Raw genomic sequence first — 19,851 nt, 5'->3', positions numbered from 1 at the left:
TCTCTCTCATCAAATTGAACGCTTGAAACCCTAGCCTCTCTCCACAAATTGGAGCTTCTGATCAAAATCCATGGCCGATAAACCTAGCCTTTGTTTTGCCAATATATGCATTGAAGGATGGCAATGGAGCTCATGGTTTTGGCCACTATTGAGCTTAATATAGAGAAATCTGGGAGAGAGGGAATTCGGTAGATGAAAGCTATTGTTGTGATGGCTTATGTGAATGACTGTGGTCAATAGTGGTGGTGATAGATGTTTGGTGAAGAGGGATTTGAGAGCCACCCTTATTCTGACTCATGGTGGTTGTTGGTGGTGACCACAAGAGATCCAGCTATGGAAGTTCAAAGCTTGACTGAGATTGATGAGGATTTAGAGAGAGATAGATATGAGAGTCATAGATTAGAGAGAAAAATGGGTATAATATGTTTGGTTAGTGAGAAAGTGTGGGAAAGTGTGATTTGAGATGATGTCTAGTTGGTGAGAAAATGTAGGAAAGTAAAATAAATTTTAATTTAGTAATTTAGTCATCTTTTATATATATATAGGTTGAGTTTAAATTACACCTGATGTAACTTTAAGCAAAATTACACCACTTAATAACTTATTATTGTATTCATATTTTGAAAATCCAACCGTTGAATTATATGTTCTATATGTTCTTAATATATATGCCAAATTTCATACTAATCGGATGTAATTATTGTGAAAGTTGTCAAGCGCCGCTATAGGTCCATTATTATTATTATTATTTATTTATTTTGGGGTTTGACCTATGTTAGCACTTTGTAATCACCACAATAGGCCCTGTGTTTAAAAATGCAGCTATAGACCCTTAAAGACATGGCTATAAACCTCCCCTATTACAACACTCTTAAAGCGCCACTATAGAGTACCTATAGTGGCATTTTTCGAAAACACCGCTATAGCCTTCCTTTTTTGTTGTGCATGCTCAGGCTTTGCATATAAAAGGAATGAAAATAACAAAGGATAGAAATTTGTAGTAATTTTGATAATAGATGTGTGTTGGCAGTAATTATGCAAGTTATCAACACATTTTCCTTTTACTACACTTTTGATTTTAAAATGATATAATTAATACTATACTCAATTAATGTGGATATAATACTCAAAATATATACATATATAGAAGATGTAATTCAAATTTAAAAATCGACCAAGAAACAATTAAATAATGAATAACAATATTTGATTATAGGATAAAGTTTAGTTATAAACTTGGTTGTAGCAAAAAACTACAATTTCACTTAATATTTTTTTATTGGATGTGAATTTTTATAAATCCATCATTAGATTATATTTTCTTTTTATATGTTCCATACTTGCAAAATTTTTAGAAAATTAAATATCAATAACTATGTCATCAATCGTATATTTAAATTTCAAGTTCTTTAATCTAAAATTATGGATAAAAAATAAGTTTAGAATCGGATAGTAAATAATATCTGACTGAAACAAAATTTGATATATTTATTAAGAATATAAAAAACATTCAGGATCTGCTTAGATACCGCTTGTTGCTGAAAATTGAAAACTAAAAATACTGTATCAAAATAATTTTTAAATATGTGAATAGTATCGTGAAACTCAATTTTAAAGTTGTTTTTTTTTTTTAAAAATACTTACAAATCTCGTAAATAGTGCACGAAACCCACCCTTATTTCAGTTAAAAAATATTCAAGATCTGCTTAGATATCGCTTATTACTGAAAATTATAAACTAAAAATACTGTAGTAAATTAATTTTTAAATATATAAATAGTATCGTAAAACTTAATTTTAAAGTTTTTTTTTTTTAAAAAATATTTACAAATCTCATAAATAGTACATGAATCCCACTCTTATTTCAGTTAAACGCCGGAACGCATGTAAACGTGCGTTCCAAACGTACACTCAATCCAATAAATTTTTTTTTTTTTTTGGGCTAAATCAATCCAATAATTTCAAAATGTCATGTTATTATTTTTTATTTTGGTTGGAAATTGTATCCCTGGTCGGCCGAGTACAGCTGGGTTTGGCCATCACTATTCACATAGTAATCCAAACGTACACTCAATCCAATAATTTTTTTTTTTTTTTTGGGGTAAATCAATCCAATAATTTCAAAATATGTAGTGTCATATAGGATACGACAAGACTTCTACCAAAAAGGAGATATGATGTTTTAACCTTCTTTAAGTTGGAGACACTCAAAGCCAAGTCAGGAAATTATATACTGCTTTTACCCCTGGTTCCACTTCATTTGAGAGAGAGAGTACCGGGTGTGTGTGTGTGTGTGTGTGTGTGTGTGTGTGTGTGTTTTTGAGAATGGAAGCAAAAGAAGCTGAAGCAGAGCTACAAGGGCAAGCTGATATATGGAAATACATGTTGAGCTTTGCAGATTCCATGGCAGTGAAATGTGCTGTGGAGCTCCGCATAGCTGACATTATAAACATGCATGGTGGCCCAATGACCTTGTCCCAGATAATAGCTGGTATTCCTGATGCACACTCCCCAGATATCAGCTACCTCACACGCATCATGAGATTGCTAGTCCGCAGAAAGATCTTCACCACACAGTCAGATCATCATCCATCAGAAGGTGGAGACACTCTGTACGGCCTGACCCACTCATCAAGATGGCTGTTGCATGATTCCAAGATGACCCTAGCTCCTATGCTACTCATGGAGGACCATCCTTTGCTAATGGCGCCGTGGCACTGTTTCAGCCAATGTGTCAAAGAAGGTGGCATAGCCTTTAAAAAGACTCATGGCCGTGAGGTTTGGGATTTTGGTTCTGTAAATCCTGAATTCAACAAATTGTTCAATGATGGCATGGCTTGTACGGCCAATATTGTGATGAATACTATTGTCTCTGAGTATAAAGATGGTTTTGGTTCTGTGGGATCATTAGTTGATGTGGGAGGTGGGACCGGTAGTGTGCTAGCTGAGATTGTGAAATCCTATCCACACATCAAAGGTATTAACTTTGATCTACCACATGTTGTTGCTATGGCACCCATTTATGATGGAATCACACATGTTGGAGGAGACATGTTTGAAGCCATTCCAAACGCTGATGCAGTTTTCATGAAGGTATGTACATATATTGTTTTGAGATGCAAATTTTTTTTTTAAGCCATTATTATTATTATTATTATTATTATTAATTATTATCGTTGTTTTCCTTAGCTCACAGTTGCGGCTTTAGAATTTTTTTTTTCCAGGATTGGGTTGAAGTAATTATTGAATTGTTAAAGGAGTTTTCTATTTTTTGTATTTGAAATGTTAAAAATGGGCTTTTTATTAAATATTTTGGGGTTGATTGATCTCATATGGTTGTTGTTTGGATTATTTTTCTGTTATTTGAGTTAATTTTTACCAGAAATGTTATGTTTATAATATTTTTGTAATAATTTCATATCAAATTCTATGTGATAAGTTATGGATGTGTAAAAAAATGATGTCAAAGATGTCAATAACATGTCACGACCTAATCATTTGTTATGCAAATGTTTTTGAATGTAGCATTACTCAATTTTTATTTTTATTATTATTTTTTGAGTGACTTCCATGACATTTTAAAAACAAAAATCTAATGGATAAAAAAGTGATTTTGAAAGTGGGATAGGGGATATTTGTTTGGTTTCTGTATTCAAATAATTATTTTTAGTTTTTAAATAACATTACATGTATTTTTACACATTATTTTCACATTTTTTTTAACCATAAGTATGTTTACAAATGATTTCAAATAATAATTTTTCAGTTTTTAAACAAAATGTACCAAATGGGCTCATAATCTATGGGCTTTAATTTCATGAGTTTTACTTATTTGGAATGTTGGATCTGTTTTGGGAGTAATTGTTCTGATGCTCTATGCCCAATTTGCGGTCACTAGTATTTTTATCTTTTGGTCTTAAATGGGTTATGCCAATGATGGGTTTGAGTTGCTTCTTTGTTTGATATGGATTTTTCGGCAATAGAATAGCAGAAGGGTTTGGAATGTAATGTTGTTTTGTCTCTTGTAAAGGATTTGGTGTGAAATGAAATTTGATAGGATTAAGCTTCCCCTTATAGGCAAAAATACCTATACTTTTAGTTCCATGGTTCAGTGGACATGTGCAGATGGCAGTATACCTTCTTTGTAAAAAGTTTTGAACATTTTGTCTTTGTAATTTGTTACGTTTGAGCGGAAACAATACTCTTACTGTGTACTTCAGTTATTCCTTCTACTTAAACAAATTCTTACAAATCGAAAAGCAAAATTAATGAGTTTTAGCCCAGCGTTTTTGCTGTTCATGTTACTGTTCATGAACAGTAACAGTATATTTCTTATTTTCCTTCCTCAGTTTGTGTGTCTGCACACTGTTCATAAGACCCACAAAATTTACTTTTTAGCAATTTTTCATTAAAAATGGGGTCTTACGGCACTATTCACACATTTAAAAATTATTTTGCTATAGTATTTTCAGTTTTAACAAAATAAGTTCTAACCAAATTTACATTTACTGTATACTTCAGTTATTCCTTCTACTTAAAAAAATTCTTACAAATCGAAAAGCAAAATTAATGAGTTAGCGCCCAGCGTTTTTGTAAGGCTTTTGTGATGAACTCTCTTTGTTTGTAATAAATAAAAATGAAATGCAATTTTTTTTTTTTTATGAAAAAGAAAGAAATGCAAATTTGATTAATGCTTGTATACTAAAAGCAGTGGAACGTTACGGTTTTTCAAATATAATATGACGTGGCAGTATAGGATAGTTGACGTGGCAAAAAATAATATCTTATTTGGGCCATTAGCTACGTCAGCATATAATGGCAGAGACCAAATTGATATAATTAAAAGATTAAGAACCAAATTGACATATGATGTAAAAGATTTAATTTTGTAATTTACCCAACATTTTATAATTATTATGCATATAAGGATAGTGAGTATTTTGGAAATATTATAATTTTTAAAGTTGTTATGTGTATTAAGGAATAACTATTACATTTTTTGATAATTGAGAATAACTATTACATTTCTTCTAGAGATGAATCAATTTTATGGAATTGCTATGAATAACTATTCCACATAAGGAAAAATCAACCAAACCCTATTCCACAGAAATAAAAAATTCCATTATGTATAAAATCTGTTGCATTGTACCCAACATGCTAAGGAATAATTATTTCATGTAGTAAAGATATAACCAAATAATTATTACTCATGAATAACCATTCCAATATAGGATCTATTACAACATACAAACATGCCATAAGTGTTAGTTTGTCATGTTTGCCTATAGTTACTACCTCATGTTACTACTTCTCAAAAACTATATAATATATTATATTATTGGGCATTATACAAATTATTGTGTTGTTGCTATTTTATTTTATTATAATTTTTTTAACTCAACCATAAAACAAAAGAAAGAAAAAGTGATTGTGGAATGGATTGCATAGAAAATATGGCAGATGTTTCCAAAGACTTTTAGTTGAAGTTTTATCATTTCTATGAATAACAAGTTTATAACACGTATTTATGCACAAAAGCATTCAATGGTAATGATTATGAGGTGGACTTATTTAGGTGAGTGGGATGATATCTTCACTTTCATGTTGAGCATTATAAATAGGCTATTTGGCACTAAAATTAAGAAAATTAAAATGAAAACACTTGGCACTAAAATGTAGTACAATTAGAAGTTAATTTATATTCGATTTGGATTTTGATTGTGACATTGCCACTTTGAATTATGCAGTGGATCATGCATGATTGGAATGATGAAAGTTGTGTCAAGATTTTGAAAAATTGCCGAAAAGCAATACCAGAAGAGACTGGAAAAGTTATTATTGTAGATGTTGTGCTACAGCCAGAGGGTAACGGTCTATTTGATGACACATGTTTAGTATTTGATTTGCTTATGATTGCACATTCCTCAGGTGGCAAGGAAAGGACTGAACTCGAGTGGAAGAAAGTATTGGAAGAAGGAGGCTTTCCTCGCTACAATATCATCAAAATTTCAGCTTTACCATCCATTATTGAGGCGTACCCAAAGTGATATGGTTATGATGTAGTCATTATTATAATGTTACTAGTTTCCAACATATGTAATGCATGAGAAAGTTTGACAAATAAATTGTTATCTACATTACAGATTATTTTAGTAAGTTGTTGAAAAACTTGAATGGTGGCTAGTGTTTATAATTTGCTCGAGATATAAAGGTTGAAATATGAGGGCATCCTAGCTTCCAAGAATTTAGAGAGAGAGAGAGAGAGAGAGAGAGAGAGAGAGAGAGAGTTTAATTTCTAATAGATCTCATTACAAGACCAAAGTTCTATTTATACATGCTCAAATCCTAATCAATGAGGCTAATCTACTTAATCGGTCTAGCAGCTACTTATACCCATTGGCATAACTACCTCCAAAGCCCAACCTTCTAAGCAATCCTTACTTTAAAATCCCCTTGAGGAGCTGTTGTCCAACTAATTGAATTAGTCCCAGACTCAGTAAGGTATTGGTATTGCTTTGCTTTTTAGGCTGTGTTTGGTTCGTGTAAAAGTATTTCCGGAAAATATTCTATTTTCCGGAAATGCTATTTTCCGGAAAGGAAAATGTTTTCATGTGTTTGGTTGCATTTCAAAAAATATTTCGGAAAATATTTTCTGATGTTTGTTTGTGTTCTTGAAAATAGCATAGAAAACACATTTTCACATTTTCTTGGTTACCAAACGATTATATAATATCATTTATTCATCAAAACACAAACAAAACCCAGAAAAAAATCATCAAATCCGGACAAACGAAGGCGAGCTCGCGATCGGAGAGATCGCGATCGGCGCGATCGCGCTCGGCGGCGCGATGCGTCGATCGCGATGAGATCGCGATCGGCGCGATCGTGATCGGAGCGGTCGGCGCGATCGCGCTCGGCGGCGCGATGCGTCGATCGCGATCGCGATCGACGCGTTCGCGCGATCGCGATCTCTCCGATCGGCGCATCGCGATCGCGCGAAGATCGACGCTTCGCGCGAAGATCGAAGCTGAGATCGCGATCGGAGCTCTGGGTGGCTGGATCGATCGGAGCTCTCGCACTTCGTTGGCTTCGATCTCGCTCGTTGGCTTCGATCTCGTTCGTGGATCGGGGTTCGTGATCTCGCTCGTTGAAACGCAGTGTTCTTCGATTGTTTTTTTTTTTTGTTCTTTCTCTCTCGCTTCTGTTTTCTGTTCTCTGTTTTTTCTCTCTCTCTCTGCGTTTTGCAAGCCACGGAAATGAATTGAAGTGAAAATGAGGGCAGAATTTCATTTCCGTGGTCAAGGCTTCAAACTTCGGTCAACAGGAAAACGTTTTACGGAAAATAATATTTTCCGTGGTTGGCCAAACGCCCTATTTTCCAGAAAACGTTTTCCTGAATTCGTTTGAAGCCGATTCAAACGCACCCTTAGTCTTAACTCCAATGGGAAAATAAAGGAGCAAGAATTTAAATTCCAATTAATTGCCTTGTACCAAAAAATGAAGGAGACCTGGGTTTATTAGCTGCTGGACCAAAGAACATAGCTTTGCTTGCTAAGCTTAATTGGAGATTATATGGGGGAAATGACCAAGCCTGGGCTAGAGTTCTTCGAAGCAAGTGTGCAACTCCCTAAAAACCCTGCTCACGGACCAGCTGGTTTGGCATTAAGAAGGGTGAAGAAATTTTTGTAAAAGGTTCTAAGTGGCTAATTGGTTCAATAGTCATTTAAATAAATGTATTACATATTTATAGTAAAAATCTAGAAACCATGAGTAATACACTAATACGTATACACGGTATACTTTTGAAGTGAGGATGAATCTTTGAAGTGAACCTTCCGGCCTACATGTGAAAATATCCATATTTAGTAATACACTTTTATTCGAGGATGTCAATATTTAGCATTTTCTTTAAATAGTTAGTGAATTTAACATTTTAATTTTATTCATGATGAGATTTGATGTGTATTTAAAAAAAAAAAAAAGAGATTTAACTTATGCAGATATAGATAATATTTTGACTCTTTGACTTTGAAGTACTAGATGATCAAAGCCCTGTTAAAATATAATTTGCAATTGACAAGTGGCTCCATATGTGTCAAAGAAAGAAGCAACTGAAATCTAATGGTCCGTTTGGATTGAGGGAGAGGGAGGGGGAGTAGAGTAGAGTAGAGTAGAGTAAATTTAGCACAAAATTAGCTTTTTTAGCCAACTCAACTCTACTTTACTCCCCTTCACTCCCCCTCCTTTCCCCCTCCATCCAAACAAGCCATAAGTGTCAACAAATGAAGAATCCAGCACCAAGCAAGCATGCAAGTAGACACCTCATGGACAAGTGTCAATTAAAGAGAAATGAAGCAAACTTCTGTGGTATTCTTGAAGCTTGTAGTCATCCTAAACTCCTAACACATCTATATATAGATGTGAGTTGTAAATGAAGTTGTAACATTCGAAAAAGAAATAAAAATTGCAATGAAATAGAGTTTCAGCAATACCCTGTTTTTTTTTTTTTTTTTCATATCTAGTGTAACAGCAACTTAAATACTAAATTCTAGGATTTTTTTAAAAAATAACTACAAAACCCATACTATATTATAAGTTAGCCAACGTTTCAAACTTATTTCATTTCTAACAATTCGAGTTTAGTGGACTCGATTTATCCAGAAACTGATACTGACAAACTAGGAAATCGAGTTCAAAAAACTCGGTTTCCATGTACAGAAACCGAGTTCATTGAACTCGGTTTATCTACATAGAAATCGAGTTCATTGAACTCAGTTTCTATACATGGAAACCGAGTTCATTGAACTCGATTTCCATGTCTCATCCATCTCCTCCCCACTCGGTCTTTGTATGCATGAAATAACTTAACCCCCGTTTTACTCTCCACAAAACAGAGCATACTTCACAAGGCATCAGAATCACTGTTAAAACTATTCAAATAGCTAGGAAGTCCCTCTAGTTTGGTGTAGAGTTTCATGTCATGTTCAGATAGCAAACAAAAGTCTAACATCATCACTGTACTTTGATAGCTTTGTGTACTATAATATTTTCCAAAGTAATGTTTAGTCTTAGAGCTTTGTAACTGATTTTGTCTTTCTTGAAATCATAATGCTTTGTTTTGTGGAGAGTAAAACAGGGGTGGTGTAGTTTGAACAAAAACTGAGTGGGGAAACATGGCTGTAACTGATTTTGTCTTTCTTGAAATCATAATGCTCTGTTTTTTGGAGAGTAAAACAGGGGTGGTGTAGTTTAAACAGGGGTGGTGTAGTTTGAACAAAAATCGAGTGGGGAAGCATGGATGAGACATGGAAATCGAGTTCAAAGAACTCGGTTTCTGTGTATAGAAACCGAGTTCAATGAACTTGGTTTCCATACATGGAAACCGAGTTTTTGAACTCGATTTCTGTGTATATAAACCGAGTTCAATGAACTCGGTTTCTGTACATGGAAACCGAGTTCATTGAACTCGATTTCCTAGTTTGTCTTCTGGGTAAATCGAGTCCACTGGACTCGAATTGTTAGAAATGAAATAACTTTGAAACGGTGGCTAACTTATGATATAGTATGAGTTTTGTAGTTATTTTTTAAAAAAAACCCTAAATTCTACTCCTAGCCATATTGTTCTAAACTTGCACCAACAAATTTGGTATCAGAGCACCAACCCCTTTTGTCCTAGAATTATAAACCAGACAACCATAAACCATGGTAGCAAGTACAAGTATAGCGATCTTCAACTATGCCCAAAACATCGTTCCCATCTTCACAGCTATGATTTTTGGAGCACACAAAAGAAGACACTCTTCATCTCACAAGATTTGTGGGATTTAATTGAAGAAGGCTATGAACAGCCAGAAGATTTGTCAACTTTGGCAGCAGCAAAGCTAAAGGAGTACAAGCAAAACTATTTTCCCTAGAATTTGTGGTGCAACTAAATCTAAAGAAGCATGGGAAATTTTGAAAAAGCAATTTAGTGGCTATGATAAAGTAATTTCTATTAAACTACAAAATCTTTGGAGAGAATTTGATAACTTGCAAATGAAAGAAAATGAAACTGTGCAAGAATTTTTCTCTAAAGTTTCAACAATAATAAATCAAATTAGAGGCTATGGAGATAATGTAAATGATCAAAAAATTGTAGAGAAAATACTAAGAAGTTTGTCAATAAAATTTGAACATGTGGTTGCTACAATTGAAGAAGCTAAAGATTTATCAAAGCTCATGAGCTTTGTGGATCTCTTGAAGCACATGAAAAAAGGATGGGTAGATTTTCTACTCAATCTTTTGAATAAGCATTTCAATCTAAAGTGAAAAGTATAGACAATAAAAACACAAAAAATGAACAAGAAAATAAAGCCAGCAATTCCTCCCAACAAAGGAATCAAATTGGAGGAGGACGAGGAAAACATAATTTTAGAGGTCAAGGCAAAGGAAAAAGAAGTTTTTCAAGCCAAAGAAAATTTTCTAGTAACTCAATGCATAATCTGTAAAAAATCTGGACATGAGTCCAAAAATTGCTATTTTCGATGCACTAAGTGTAAAATCCCAAATCACTCTCAAAGAGACTACTGGTATAAAGATGATAAAAGTGCTAAAGAAGAACATCATGTCAACTTCACTAAGGAGGTTGAAAATGAACATGTGTTTTTCTCATGTATGTCTGTACAACAAGAACCAAGAAGTACATGGTATCTGGATAGTGCTTGCAGTAATCATATGACAAGAAGCAAAGAATTTTTCGTGAGTCTTGATGAAATGTGCTGTGGAGCTCCGCATAGCTGACATTATAAACATGCATGGTGGCCCAATGACCTTGTCCCAGATAATAGCTGGTATTCCTGATGCACACTCCCCAGATATCAGCTACCTCACACGCATCATGAGATTGCTAGTCCGCAGAAAGATCTTCACCACACAATCACATCATCATCCATCAGAAGGTGGAGACACTCTGTACGGCCTGACCCACTCATCAAGATGGCTGTTGCATGATTCCAAGATGACCCTAGCTCCTATGCTACTCATGGAGGACCATCCTTTGCTAATGGCGCCGTGGCACTGTTTCAGCCAATGTGTCAAAGAAGGTGGCATAGCCTTTAAAAAGACTCATGGCCGTGAGGTTTGGGATTTTGGTTCTGTAAATCCTGAATTCAACAAATTGTTCAATGATGGCATGGCTTGTACGGCCAATATTGTGATGAATACTATTGTCTCCGAGTATAAAGATGGTTTTGGTTCTGTGGGATCATTAGTGACGTGGGAGGTGGGACCGGTAGTGTGCTAGCTGAGATTGTGAAATCCTATCCACACATCAAAGGTATTAACTTTGATCTACCACACGTTGTTGCTATGGCACCCATTTATGATGGAATCACACATGTCGGAGGAGACATGTTTGAAGCCATTCCAAATGCTGATGCAGTTTTCATGAAGGTACGTATTATTATTATTATTATCCTTAGCTCACAGTTGCGACTTTAGATTTTTATTTTATTTTTATTTTTTTCGGATTGGGTTGAAGTAATTATAGAATTATTAAAGGAATTTTCTATTTTTGGTTTTTGAAATGTTAAAAATGGGCTTTTTATTAAATATTTTGGGGTTGTTTGATCTCATATGGTTGTTCTTTGGATTATTTTTCTGTTATTTGAGTTAATTTTTATAAGTAATGTTATGTTTATAATATTTTCGTAATAATTTTATATCAAATTTTACATGACAAGTTATGAATGGGTAAAAAAATGATGTCAATGATGTGATCAATAACAAGTCATGACTTAAGATTTGTTATGAAATATTTTTGATTGTAGCATTACTCAATTTTTATTTTTTTATTATTATTTTTTGAGTAATTCTACTTCCACACCATTTTAAAAACAAAAATCTAATGGATAAAAAAGTGATTTCGAGAGTGGTATAATCTCTAGGCTTTAATTTCATGAGTTTTACTTATTTGGAATGTTGGATCTATTTTGGGAGTAATTGTTCATGATGATGCCGAAAATCATCAGTAAGCTGCACAATACTCATGTGCTCAAAGCAAAACATGCGAAACAAAGACAAAGAAAAACCCTAGGAGAGTACTGGTGCAGTATCGACCGAAGACCCTCCGAAAATTAGGTCAGAAAACTTTTCAATACTCTAGAGTGCTAGAACTGGGGTAAATTATGTGTACCTTGTTTTCTGAGGGCCTTTGGGTTTTTATAGTAGTGTAAAACTGACATCTGTTTCTTGCGTAGAAAGACATTTCATTATGGAGAAGATTATCATTAATAGGCATATATTACTGGATCCTTCTCATGTTAGGATTCTATTCATATTGAAACTCTATCAACTAGGGTTAATTGTGGGACACAAGTTGTTTCCAGTTAAGATTCCTTGAAGGTCACTTAAACCATGTGGATGCCACGTGGCCTTGAGATCTGACCACCTTGCGCCTGTGCATCTTGGATCCGTCCACTGTTAGCCCACTGGTCTAGCATCGTCAGGTTTATTTTAATGGATCTGTCGTCCTTAATTTTACCCTCTTCATTTGCCCTCTCACTCCATGAGTCCGTGATCTTTGAGTGGATGGACCCGTGGGGTGATGGTTCAATTTGCCTCCTAAGAAACACACCCAGCCTGATATGCTGGCTTAGGGTCATTAATGTCGTAGGGACATGTGGTGTCTATATAGTGGTCCATCTCTTGGAACAAAATGTCCCTTCGTTTTCCATGCCGTTCCCTCTATATAAACCTGCCTCTTTAACCCTCATTTTTTACTTTCCACAGAAATCTTACAATCAGAGTGCTACCGTCACTCTTGACAAACGAGCATACCTTCCACCTAGTGCATCTGTCATCTACACCTTTTTGCTGCTTATCTTCAACTGGTAAGTACTCTTCTCCTTCCATTAAATTTGTCACTTTTTAGACGTTGTACTCTCGTCATTTATTAGATCTGTCAGTGTCTTAGAGTTTACCGTCACGTGTAGGTGATAGATGTCTAGTCCATCAAGTAACCAATCGTGTGTTCGCGATGAGGTGGGCTACGATGAGGTGTTTCCATCAGGTCAAAAAGATCTTGACACTTTAAGTGAAGAGAGGAATCCGTCGGCCACCTCTCCTTCAAGGGATGAGGGTTTGGAGATGGATAGGTTAGAGGGTGAGGGTGACTCTAGTGACGGCCTAGATGGTGTTGAACCCCCAATCCAATCCATCGTAGGTCTTGATGGATTTAGGGAGTTCATAATGCTTCTTTTGTGGATGGTTAATGATTTTGTTTCTACAATCAAAGAATCACACTTCAAAACACTTAGGGATAAGTATTAGATACCCGTTCATATACCCCCTCATCTACCTTACAAATCAGAGAAGTGTTATTATGAGGGTGTTGAGGACGTAGGAGTCTACGAGTAAATGCTGAAGGCGGGGCTCAGATTCCCCCTAAGTGCACTCCATCGTCGCCTCCTCCAGTACCTTGGGTTGGTCGTCACCTAGATCTCTTTAAACGCCTGGAGGGTCATCCTTGGCATGGAGGTTTTGTATAGGGCTATGTCTGACGGAGTACGGAGGTTGACAGTGGAAGGATTCTTTCATTATTACCATCCTGCTGAGATTGCTCAGTCTAAGGGCATGTATAGCTTCTAGCCCAGGAGCCCGTTGCTGAGGCTCATTTGTGAGACTCTCGACTCCAACAGGGATTTGAAAAGTCGTTATTTCTTTATGGAGGGTGACGAGTGGATGTGTCACCCCGGTGACCATGAATATATGCCCGTCGATAAAACATGGGGCATAATGCCCCCGTTTGGTATGCATTCATCCATATTCAGGTTCTCTATTGTTTTAAGTTTTCTTCATGTTATTTTGACCATCCGTCTCCTATTGTAACTCGGGACTGTCCACAAGTTTCGCTTGAACAATGGAGCTTTTTGGAAAATATTTTCAACAAAACTAAACTATCTGAGAGGACGTGGGCAAATTTGGTCACCTTAGACACTCTACATTGGTATTGTGACGGACCAGAGCCAACTACAGCCACCTGTTGCTACGACCTTTAAGTTCGCCAACGTAAATCTGTCACCCTACACTTTGGTTTCTTTCTTTTTACTTTATTTAACTCTAGAAATCCGTCTCCTATTGTAACTCGGGACTGTCCACAAGTTTCGCTTGAATAGTGGAACTTTTTGGAAAATATTTTCAACAAAACTAAACTATCTGAGAGGACGCGGGCAAATTTGGTCACCTTAGACACTCTACATTGGTATTGTGACGGACCAGAGCCAACTATAGCCACCCGTTGCTACGACCTTTAAGTTCGCCAACGTAAGTTTGTCACCCTACACTTTGGTTTCTTTCTTTTTACTTTATTTAACTCTAGACATCCGTTTACCTTTGTGAAGAGATGGACGCCGCCAAGAGAAGGGCCTATATTAAACAGCAAGCTGCTTTGAAAAAACAAGCGGAGGGTTAGCCTTCTAAGGGGACGGGTTCTTCTAACCCGTCCACTAAGAGGAAGTAGTTGGAGAAGACTGACCGTCTTCCAAAGAAGCCTAAAACTGTCCCCGAACTCGTTGTGGGGTTGAAAGCTGAAACCAAGAAGCTTGGCCCATGAAAGGGCAAGGGACTCATGATGGGCTCGGTCCTCGTCACTGAAAAAGCACCCGTCCTCCTTCGTGAGGACTCTAAGTATGTATTGGAGCAGCTCTCATCCATCATCATGGCTGATGATTATGAGGACTTGAGCAACCACGCAACCGAGGCCATGGGGGAGACGGGTCTCTTTTGCATTGCTCAGGTAACTACGTTCGTCCACTTTCTCTTTTCCTTCCCTTCAACTTGCCTTGTTACTAACCCTTTTATCTTCAGGCAATGTTGATGATGAAGGGGTTGATAAGCCGTTGCCTGAACCATGAGACGACATTAGACCGTATAAGGGCAAAGGCGAGATCGACGGAGGACGAGTTGAATGAGTTGAAGGCCTGGAAGACAGTCCGGGAGAAGAAGCTCACTTTGTCAGAGGAAGCTAGGGGTGAGTTGGAAAAGCAGATGAAGCTATTAAGGCAGGTCTTGGCAGACAAGGAGAAAGAAATCAGTGACGCCAAGGACTGGCTCTGTCAGGTGAAGGATGAAGTGATATGTGAGTACTGTGACTCCGACACCCTTCTGGTGGTAGAGCTCGGAGAATCCTTTGCCGAAGGCTTTGACGACTGCCTCCATCAAGTCAAAGCTTCTTATCCAGACCTGGACTTATCCCATGTGACTATTGATGTCTAAGCCCAGACCTCAGTTCAGCCCATCCACTCTGAGAGCACGGACAAACTATTTGCTAATGATGCCCTCGTTGACGACCCTCGTGGTGATGGAGAGATTGCCCTCGTCGTAGACAGCATCGGTCACCAGCACGCAGTACACTTAGTTGTAGATGAAAACACTCCCGTCCAACTGTAGCTTTATTTATTTATTTATTTTTATGGTGGAAATGTAAACTTTTTGAAGAATAGTTTATGTTTAATTTATCTGTCACTTTTTGTATTCAGACTTCTCCCTCTATGAGCTTTTAGTAATACTTGATTACTTATTTTATCCGTCTACTTTTTATTCCTGTAGATGAATCTTTTCAGCTTATGGTTTCATCTGTCCACTTTTATGGATCTCAATGGACTAGTGATTTTAATTCAGTGTGGTTGAATCCATCTATATTATGGATCTTATAATTTTTTGATCATCCTCTTGGATGAACCCATCCTTTTATGGATTTAATTTCAACATGTGGTTGAAACCGTCCACTTTATGGACTTCATAATTTTCTGATCATCCTCTTGGATGAACCCGTCTTTTTATGGACTAGTAATTTTAATTCAACGTGTGGTTGAACCCATCCAATTTATGAATTTTATCATGAATATGTCCACTTATGGACTCAATAATACTAACTCACCCTTATGGGATGAACTCGTCCACTTATGGACTTATTTATGAATCTGTCTACTTGTGGACTCAATTAACTCGTCCGCTTGTGGACTTTTTATTCAAAGCATCCTTGTAGGATGGACTCGTCCATTTGTGGACTTGATAATTTCCAAGCATCCTTATGGGATGAACTCGTCCACTTGTAGACTTGATAACGAAAGTAGTTTAGTAGAGAAAATATACACAACTTATATTTGAATAACTCCTCTTATTTTTGGTAAATGTGTGCATAAGTAAAAGATTGTTCTTAAAAAGGATAAAAAACTTGCCCTTTGGGCTTAAAAGGTACTGTAAAAAATTTAACTAAAAGAAATAAACTGGAAATGAGGAGTATCACTCTTTATGCTATCTTCTACTAGTAGTAATTTCGGAGATGCTTTGTGTTCCATAGATGGTGTAACCTCTGTTCGTCCAATGTTTCCAAGTGGTATGTGCCTTTCCTCTGCCATGACGTGATTTTATAGGGTCCCTTCTAGTTAGGGCCGAGCTTTCCTTAGGTAGGGTCTTTAGCTGTGCCCATTACTTTCCTCAAGACGAGGTCTCTAACCTTGAAGTCTCGGTGTTTGACTCGAGAGTTGTAGTGCTTGGCCATGAGGTCTTGGTGTCGTGCGAGTCTTTGTTCAGCTGTTGCCCTGACTTCGTCTAATAGATCCAGCTGTAGACGCATAGTCTCGTCGTTCCTTCTTTCATCATAATTATCCACTTTGTAGCTTGTGAGTTCGACCTCTACTGGGATGACTACCTCGCTTCCATAAGCTAATCGAAACAGTGTTTCCCCTGTAGGCATCCTTGTTGTCGTCCTATATGCCCATAGTACGCTTGGCAGCTCTTCTAGCCATACACCATTTGCCCCATCGAGCCGAGTCTTAATGATTTTAAGCAAGGATCGGCTCGTGACCTCAACTTGCCCATTGGCTTGTGGGTGGGCGGGGGAGGAGCAGTGGTTCTTGATTCCCAACTGTGAGCAAAAATCTCTGAAAGAGTCGTTGTCGAATTGTTTCCCAGTTATCTAATACGAAGACTCTGGGGATTCCATACCTACAGACGATGTTTCTCCAAATGAAGCTTCTCACATTCTTCTCCGTAATGGTCGCCAAGGCTACTGCTTCTACACACTTAGTGAAATAGTCTATATCGACTATAAGGAACTTCAGCTGTCGCATTGCTATCGAGAATGGACCTATGATGTCAAGTCCCCATTGAGCGAATGGACACGGGGCTATCATCGGGGTCAATTCTTCAGTTGGCTGTCTGATGACGTTGCTGAATCTTTGACATTTGTCACATGCTTTGACTTAAGTTTGGGTATCCTTCTACATAGTAGGCCAATAGTATCTAGCTCTAATCAGTTTGTGAACCAATGACCGCGATCCTGAATGATTGCCGCAGATCCTTTCGTGTACTTCTCTCATGACATAGTTCACTTTTTCGGGGCTTAAACACATAAGGTACGGGCAGGAGAAGCCTCTCATGTACAAGACGTCCTTTATCATAACAAATCGTGCCACTTGGACCTTTAGCTTTCTTGCAACTGCCTTATCGTTTGGTAATGCGTTGTTTTTTAAGTAGGAGATTAACGACGTGGTCCAGTTGCCTTCATAGTTAATTTCCTGTATATCGACAAGATCTATTAATGGTGAAAATTGAACAAAAGACAGTACCTTGCTGGGGATGATCATGTGTTTTGCTGACGCGGCTTTGGCAAGATGGTCGGCTTGCTCATTCTCTCCTTTGGGGATTTGAACAACCTTGTCCTTTAAGTCGTCTACCCTTCTCTTTACTTGCTCTAGGTACTTCTTTATCCTTTTGCCCTTACATTCGTAATCCCCGTTTACTTGGTTGGTGACGACTTGAGAGTTACAATGAATGACCACGCTCGCGGCCCCTGCCGCTTTAGCGTGATCTAGTCCTATCACCAAAGCTTCGTACTTTGCTTCATTGTTGGTAGTAGGGAAGTCGAGATGAATCATGCATTTAATTTCATCCCCTTCCAGAGATTGAAGCACAATACCTGCCCCTCTAGCTTGCTGGTTGGACGATCCGTTAGTATGTACATTCCATCGAGGATACTCTTCTACCTCCTGGCTTTCTCTGTTAGTGAATTTTGCAATGAAGTCAGTGACTACATATCCCTTAACGGCACTACGCAGTTGATACTATGTGTTAACCTCACTTAACTTTATCGCCCATAATGCTACTCGTCCAGCAGCTTCAGGATTGCTCATTGCTTGTCGTAAAGGCTTGTTAGTGAGGACAATCATTGTGTGGGCTTGGAAGTACAGCTTGAGCTTGCGGGCTACTATAACCAAAGCGAAGGTGAGATTCTCCATTGGTGGGTACCTTTCCTCTGCCCTACGAAGCGCTCGGCTGGCATAATATACGGGTTTTTGTACCTTGTCTTCTTCTCTAATTAAGGCCGTGCTGATGGTGGCCGGTGATACAGCCAAATAGAGGAATAATTCTTCCCTTGGCTTCAATGGACTCAACAATGGTGGGGAGGAGAGGTAGGCCTTCAGGTCCTTAAACGCTTGCTAACACTCGGCTGTCCACTCAAAAGATTTCTTCAACGTGCAGAAGAAAGGTAGACATTTTTCTGTCGCTCTCGACACGAACCTATTAAGCACGGCCATCTTGCTATTGAGGCTTTGCACTTCTTTCACGTTCTTAGGGGGTGCCATTTCTATTATGGCCTAGATCTTGTCTGGGTTAGCCTTGATGCCTCTCCAGGATATCATGAACCCTAGGTATTTTCTTGCGGTTACTTCGAAGGCACACTTGCCTGGATTGAGTTTCGTGTTGTAGGAACAAAGGGTGTCGAATGTTTCCCTGAGATCCTTCAAGTGATCGTCCTTCCGTTTTTTACTAGCATGTTGTCAACATAGACCTAGACATTTCTCCCCATCTACTGTGCGAACATCTTGTTCATGAGCCTCTGATATGTTGTGCCTGCGTTTTTGAGGCCAAATGGCATTACTTTAAAGCAAAAAAGGCCCTGGCTAATAACGAATGAAGTCTTCTCCTGATTTGCTTCGGCCATTTTGATTTGGTTGTGACCCGAAAAAGCATCCATGAGGCTTAATAACTAGTGTCGGGCCGTAGAGTCAACTAGGACGTCGACCCTTGGGAGGGGGTAGCTATCTTTGGGGCATGCTTTGTTTAGGTCTGTGAAATCCACGCACATCCTCCATTTCTCGATGACTTTCTTGACCATTACCACGTTTGCTAGCCACTCGGGGTAGTAAACTTCCCTGATGAAGTTCGCTTCTTGTAGCTTGCGAACTTCCTTCATTATAGCTTGGTCTCGTTCTGGGGTGAATACCCGCTTCTTCTGATGGATGGGTGGAGAAGAAGGCGACACATTCAGCCTGTGCATCATGACCGAAGGGTCTATTCCTGGCATGTCTTCATGGCTCCAAGTGAATACATCCCGGTTATCTTTGAGAAAAGTTGTAAGTGCTTAGCGGACCATCGGGCTGGCGAGGGTACCAATCCTGGTTATTCGATCAGGCTTGGAGTCGTCGAGAAGTATCTCTTCAAGCCTTTCAACAGGCTCTATCACTGTCTGGTGTTCTTCTATGTTCATGGCTTGGAGGTGGTCGTCTATCTCCATCATAGCTATGTACCATTCGCGTGCGGCCACCTGATTTCTGCGTAGCTCTCCTACTCCATAATCGGTAGGGAATTTAATCATTAAGTGGTAGGTCGAGGTTACAGCCTTCCATGAATTAAGGGTAGGTCATCCTAGGATGGCATTGTAAGTGAACGAGTAGTCAACCACAAGGAATGTTACATCCTTAGTGATCTGTTGGGGGTAGTCGCCTACTGTGATGGATAATGTGACTGTACCAAGGGGGAACACCCTTGTTCCTCCAAAACCAGCAAGTGGAGCGTTCGTTGAAAC

The 19,851-nt window shown here is 38.0% G+C and overlaps 1 protein-coding gene across 7 annotated transcripts in view; it reads left to right on the top strand.

The window, feature by feature from the left end:
* The first annotated feature begins 2,166 nt into the window (after window positions 1-2,166).
* LOC126695493 (xanthohumol 4-O-methyltransferase-like) overlaps window positions 2,167-19,851 on the top strand; it is a 32,890-nt gene continuing 15,205 nt past the window's right edge. For 2 of the 7 annotated variants that reach the window (XM_050392258.1, XM_050392257.1), the window contains exon 1: window positions 2,171-3,092. In XM_050392258.1, coding sequence (XP_050248215.1) covers window positions 2,325-3,092 — 768 coding nt within the window. In that variant the 5' untranslated portion in view covers window positions 2,171-2,324. Of the gene's footprint in view, window positions 3,093-5,749; window positions 6,155-19,851 lie in introns of those variants that run through there. The other 5 variants (XM_050392253.1, XM_050392256.1, XM_050392254.1 and 2 more) reach the window with 5 other exon arrangements.

The sequence above is a fragment of the Quercus robur genome, chromosome 8 (assembly GCF_932294415.1).
Source record: "Quercus robur chromosome 8, dhQueRobu3.1, whole genome shotgun sequence".
Taxonomy (NCBI): Eukaryota; Viridiplantae; Streptophyta; class Magnoliopsida; order Fagales; family Fagaceae; genus Quercus; species Quercus robur.
This window is presented reverse-complemented; position numbering and strand designations above follow the sequence as displayed.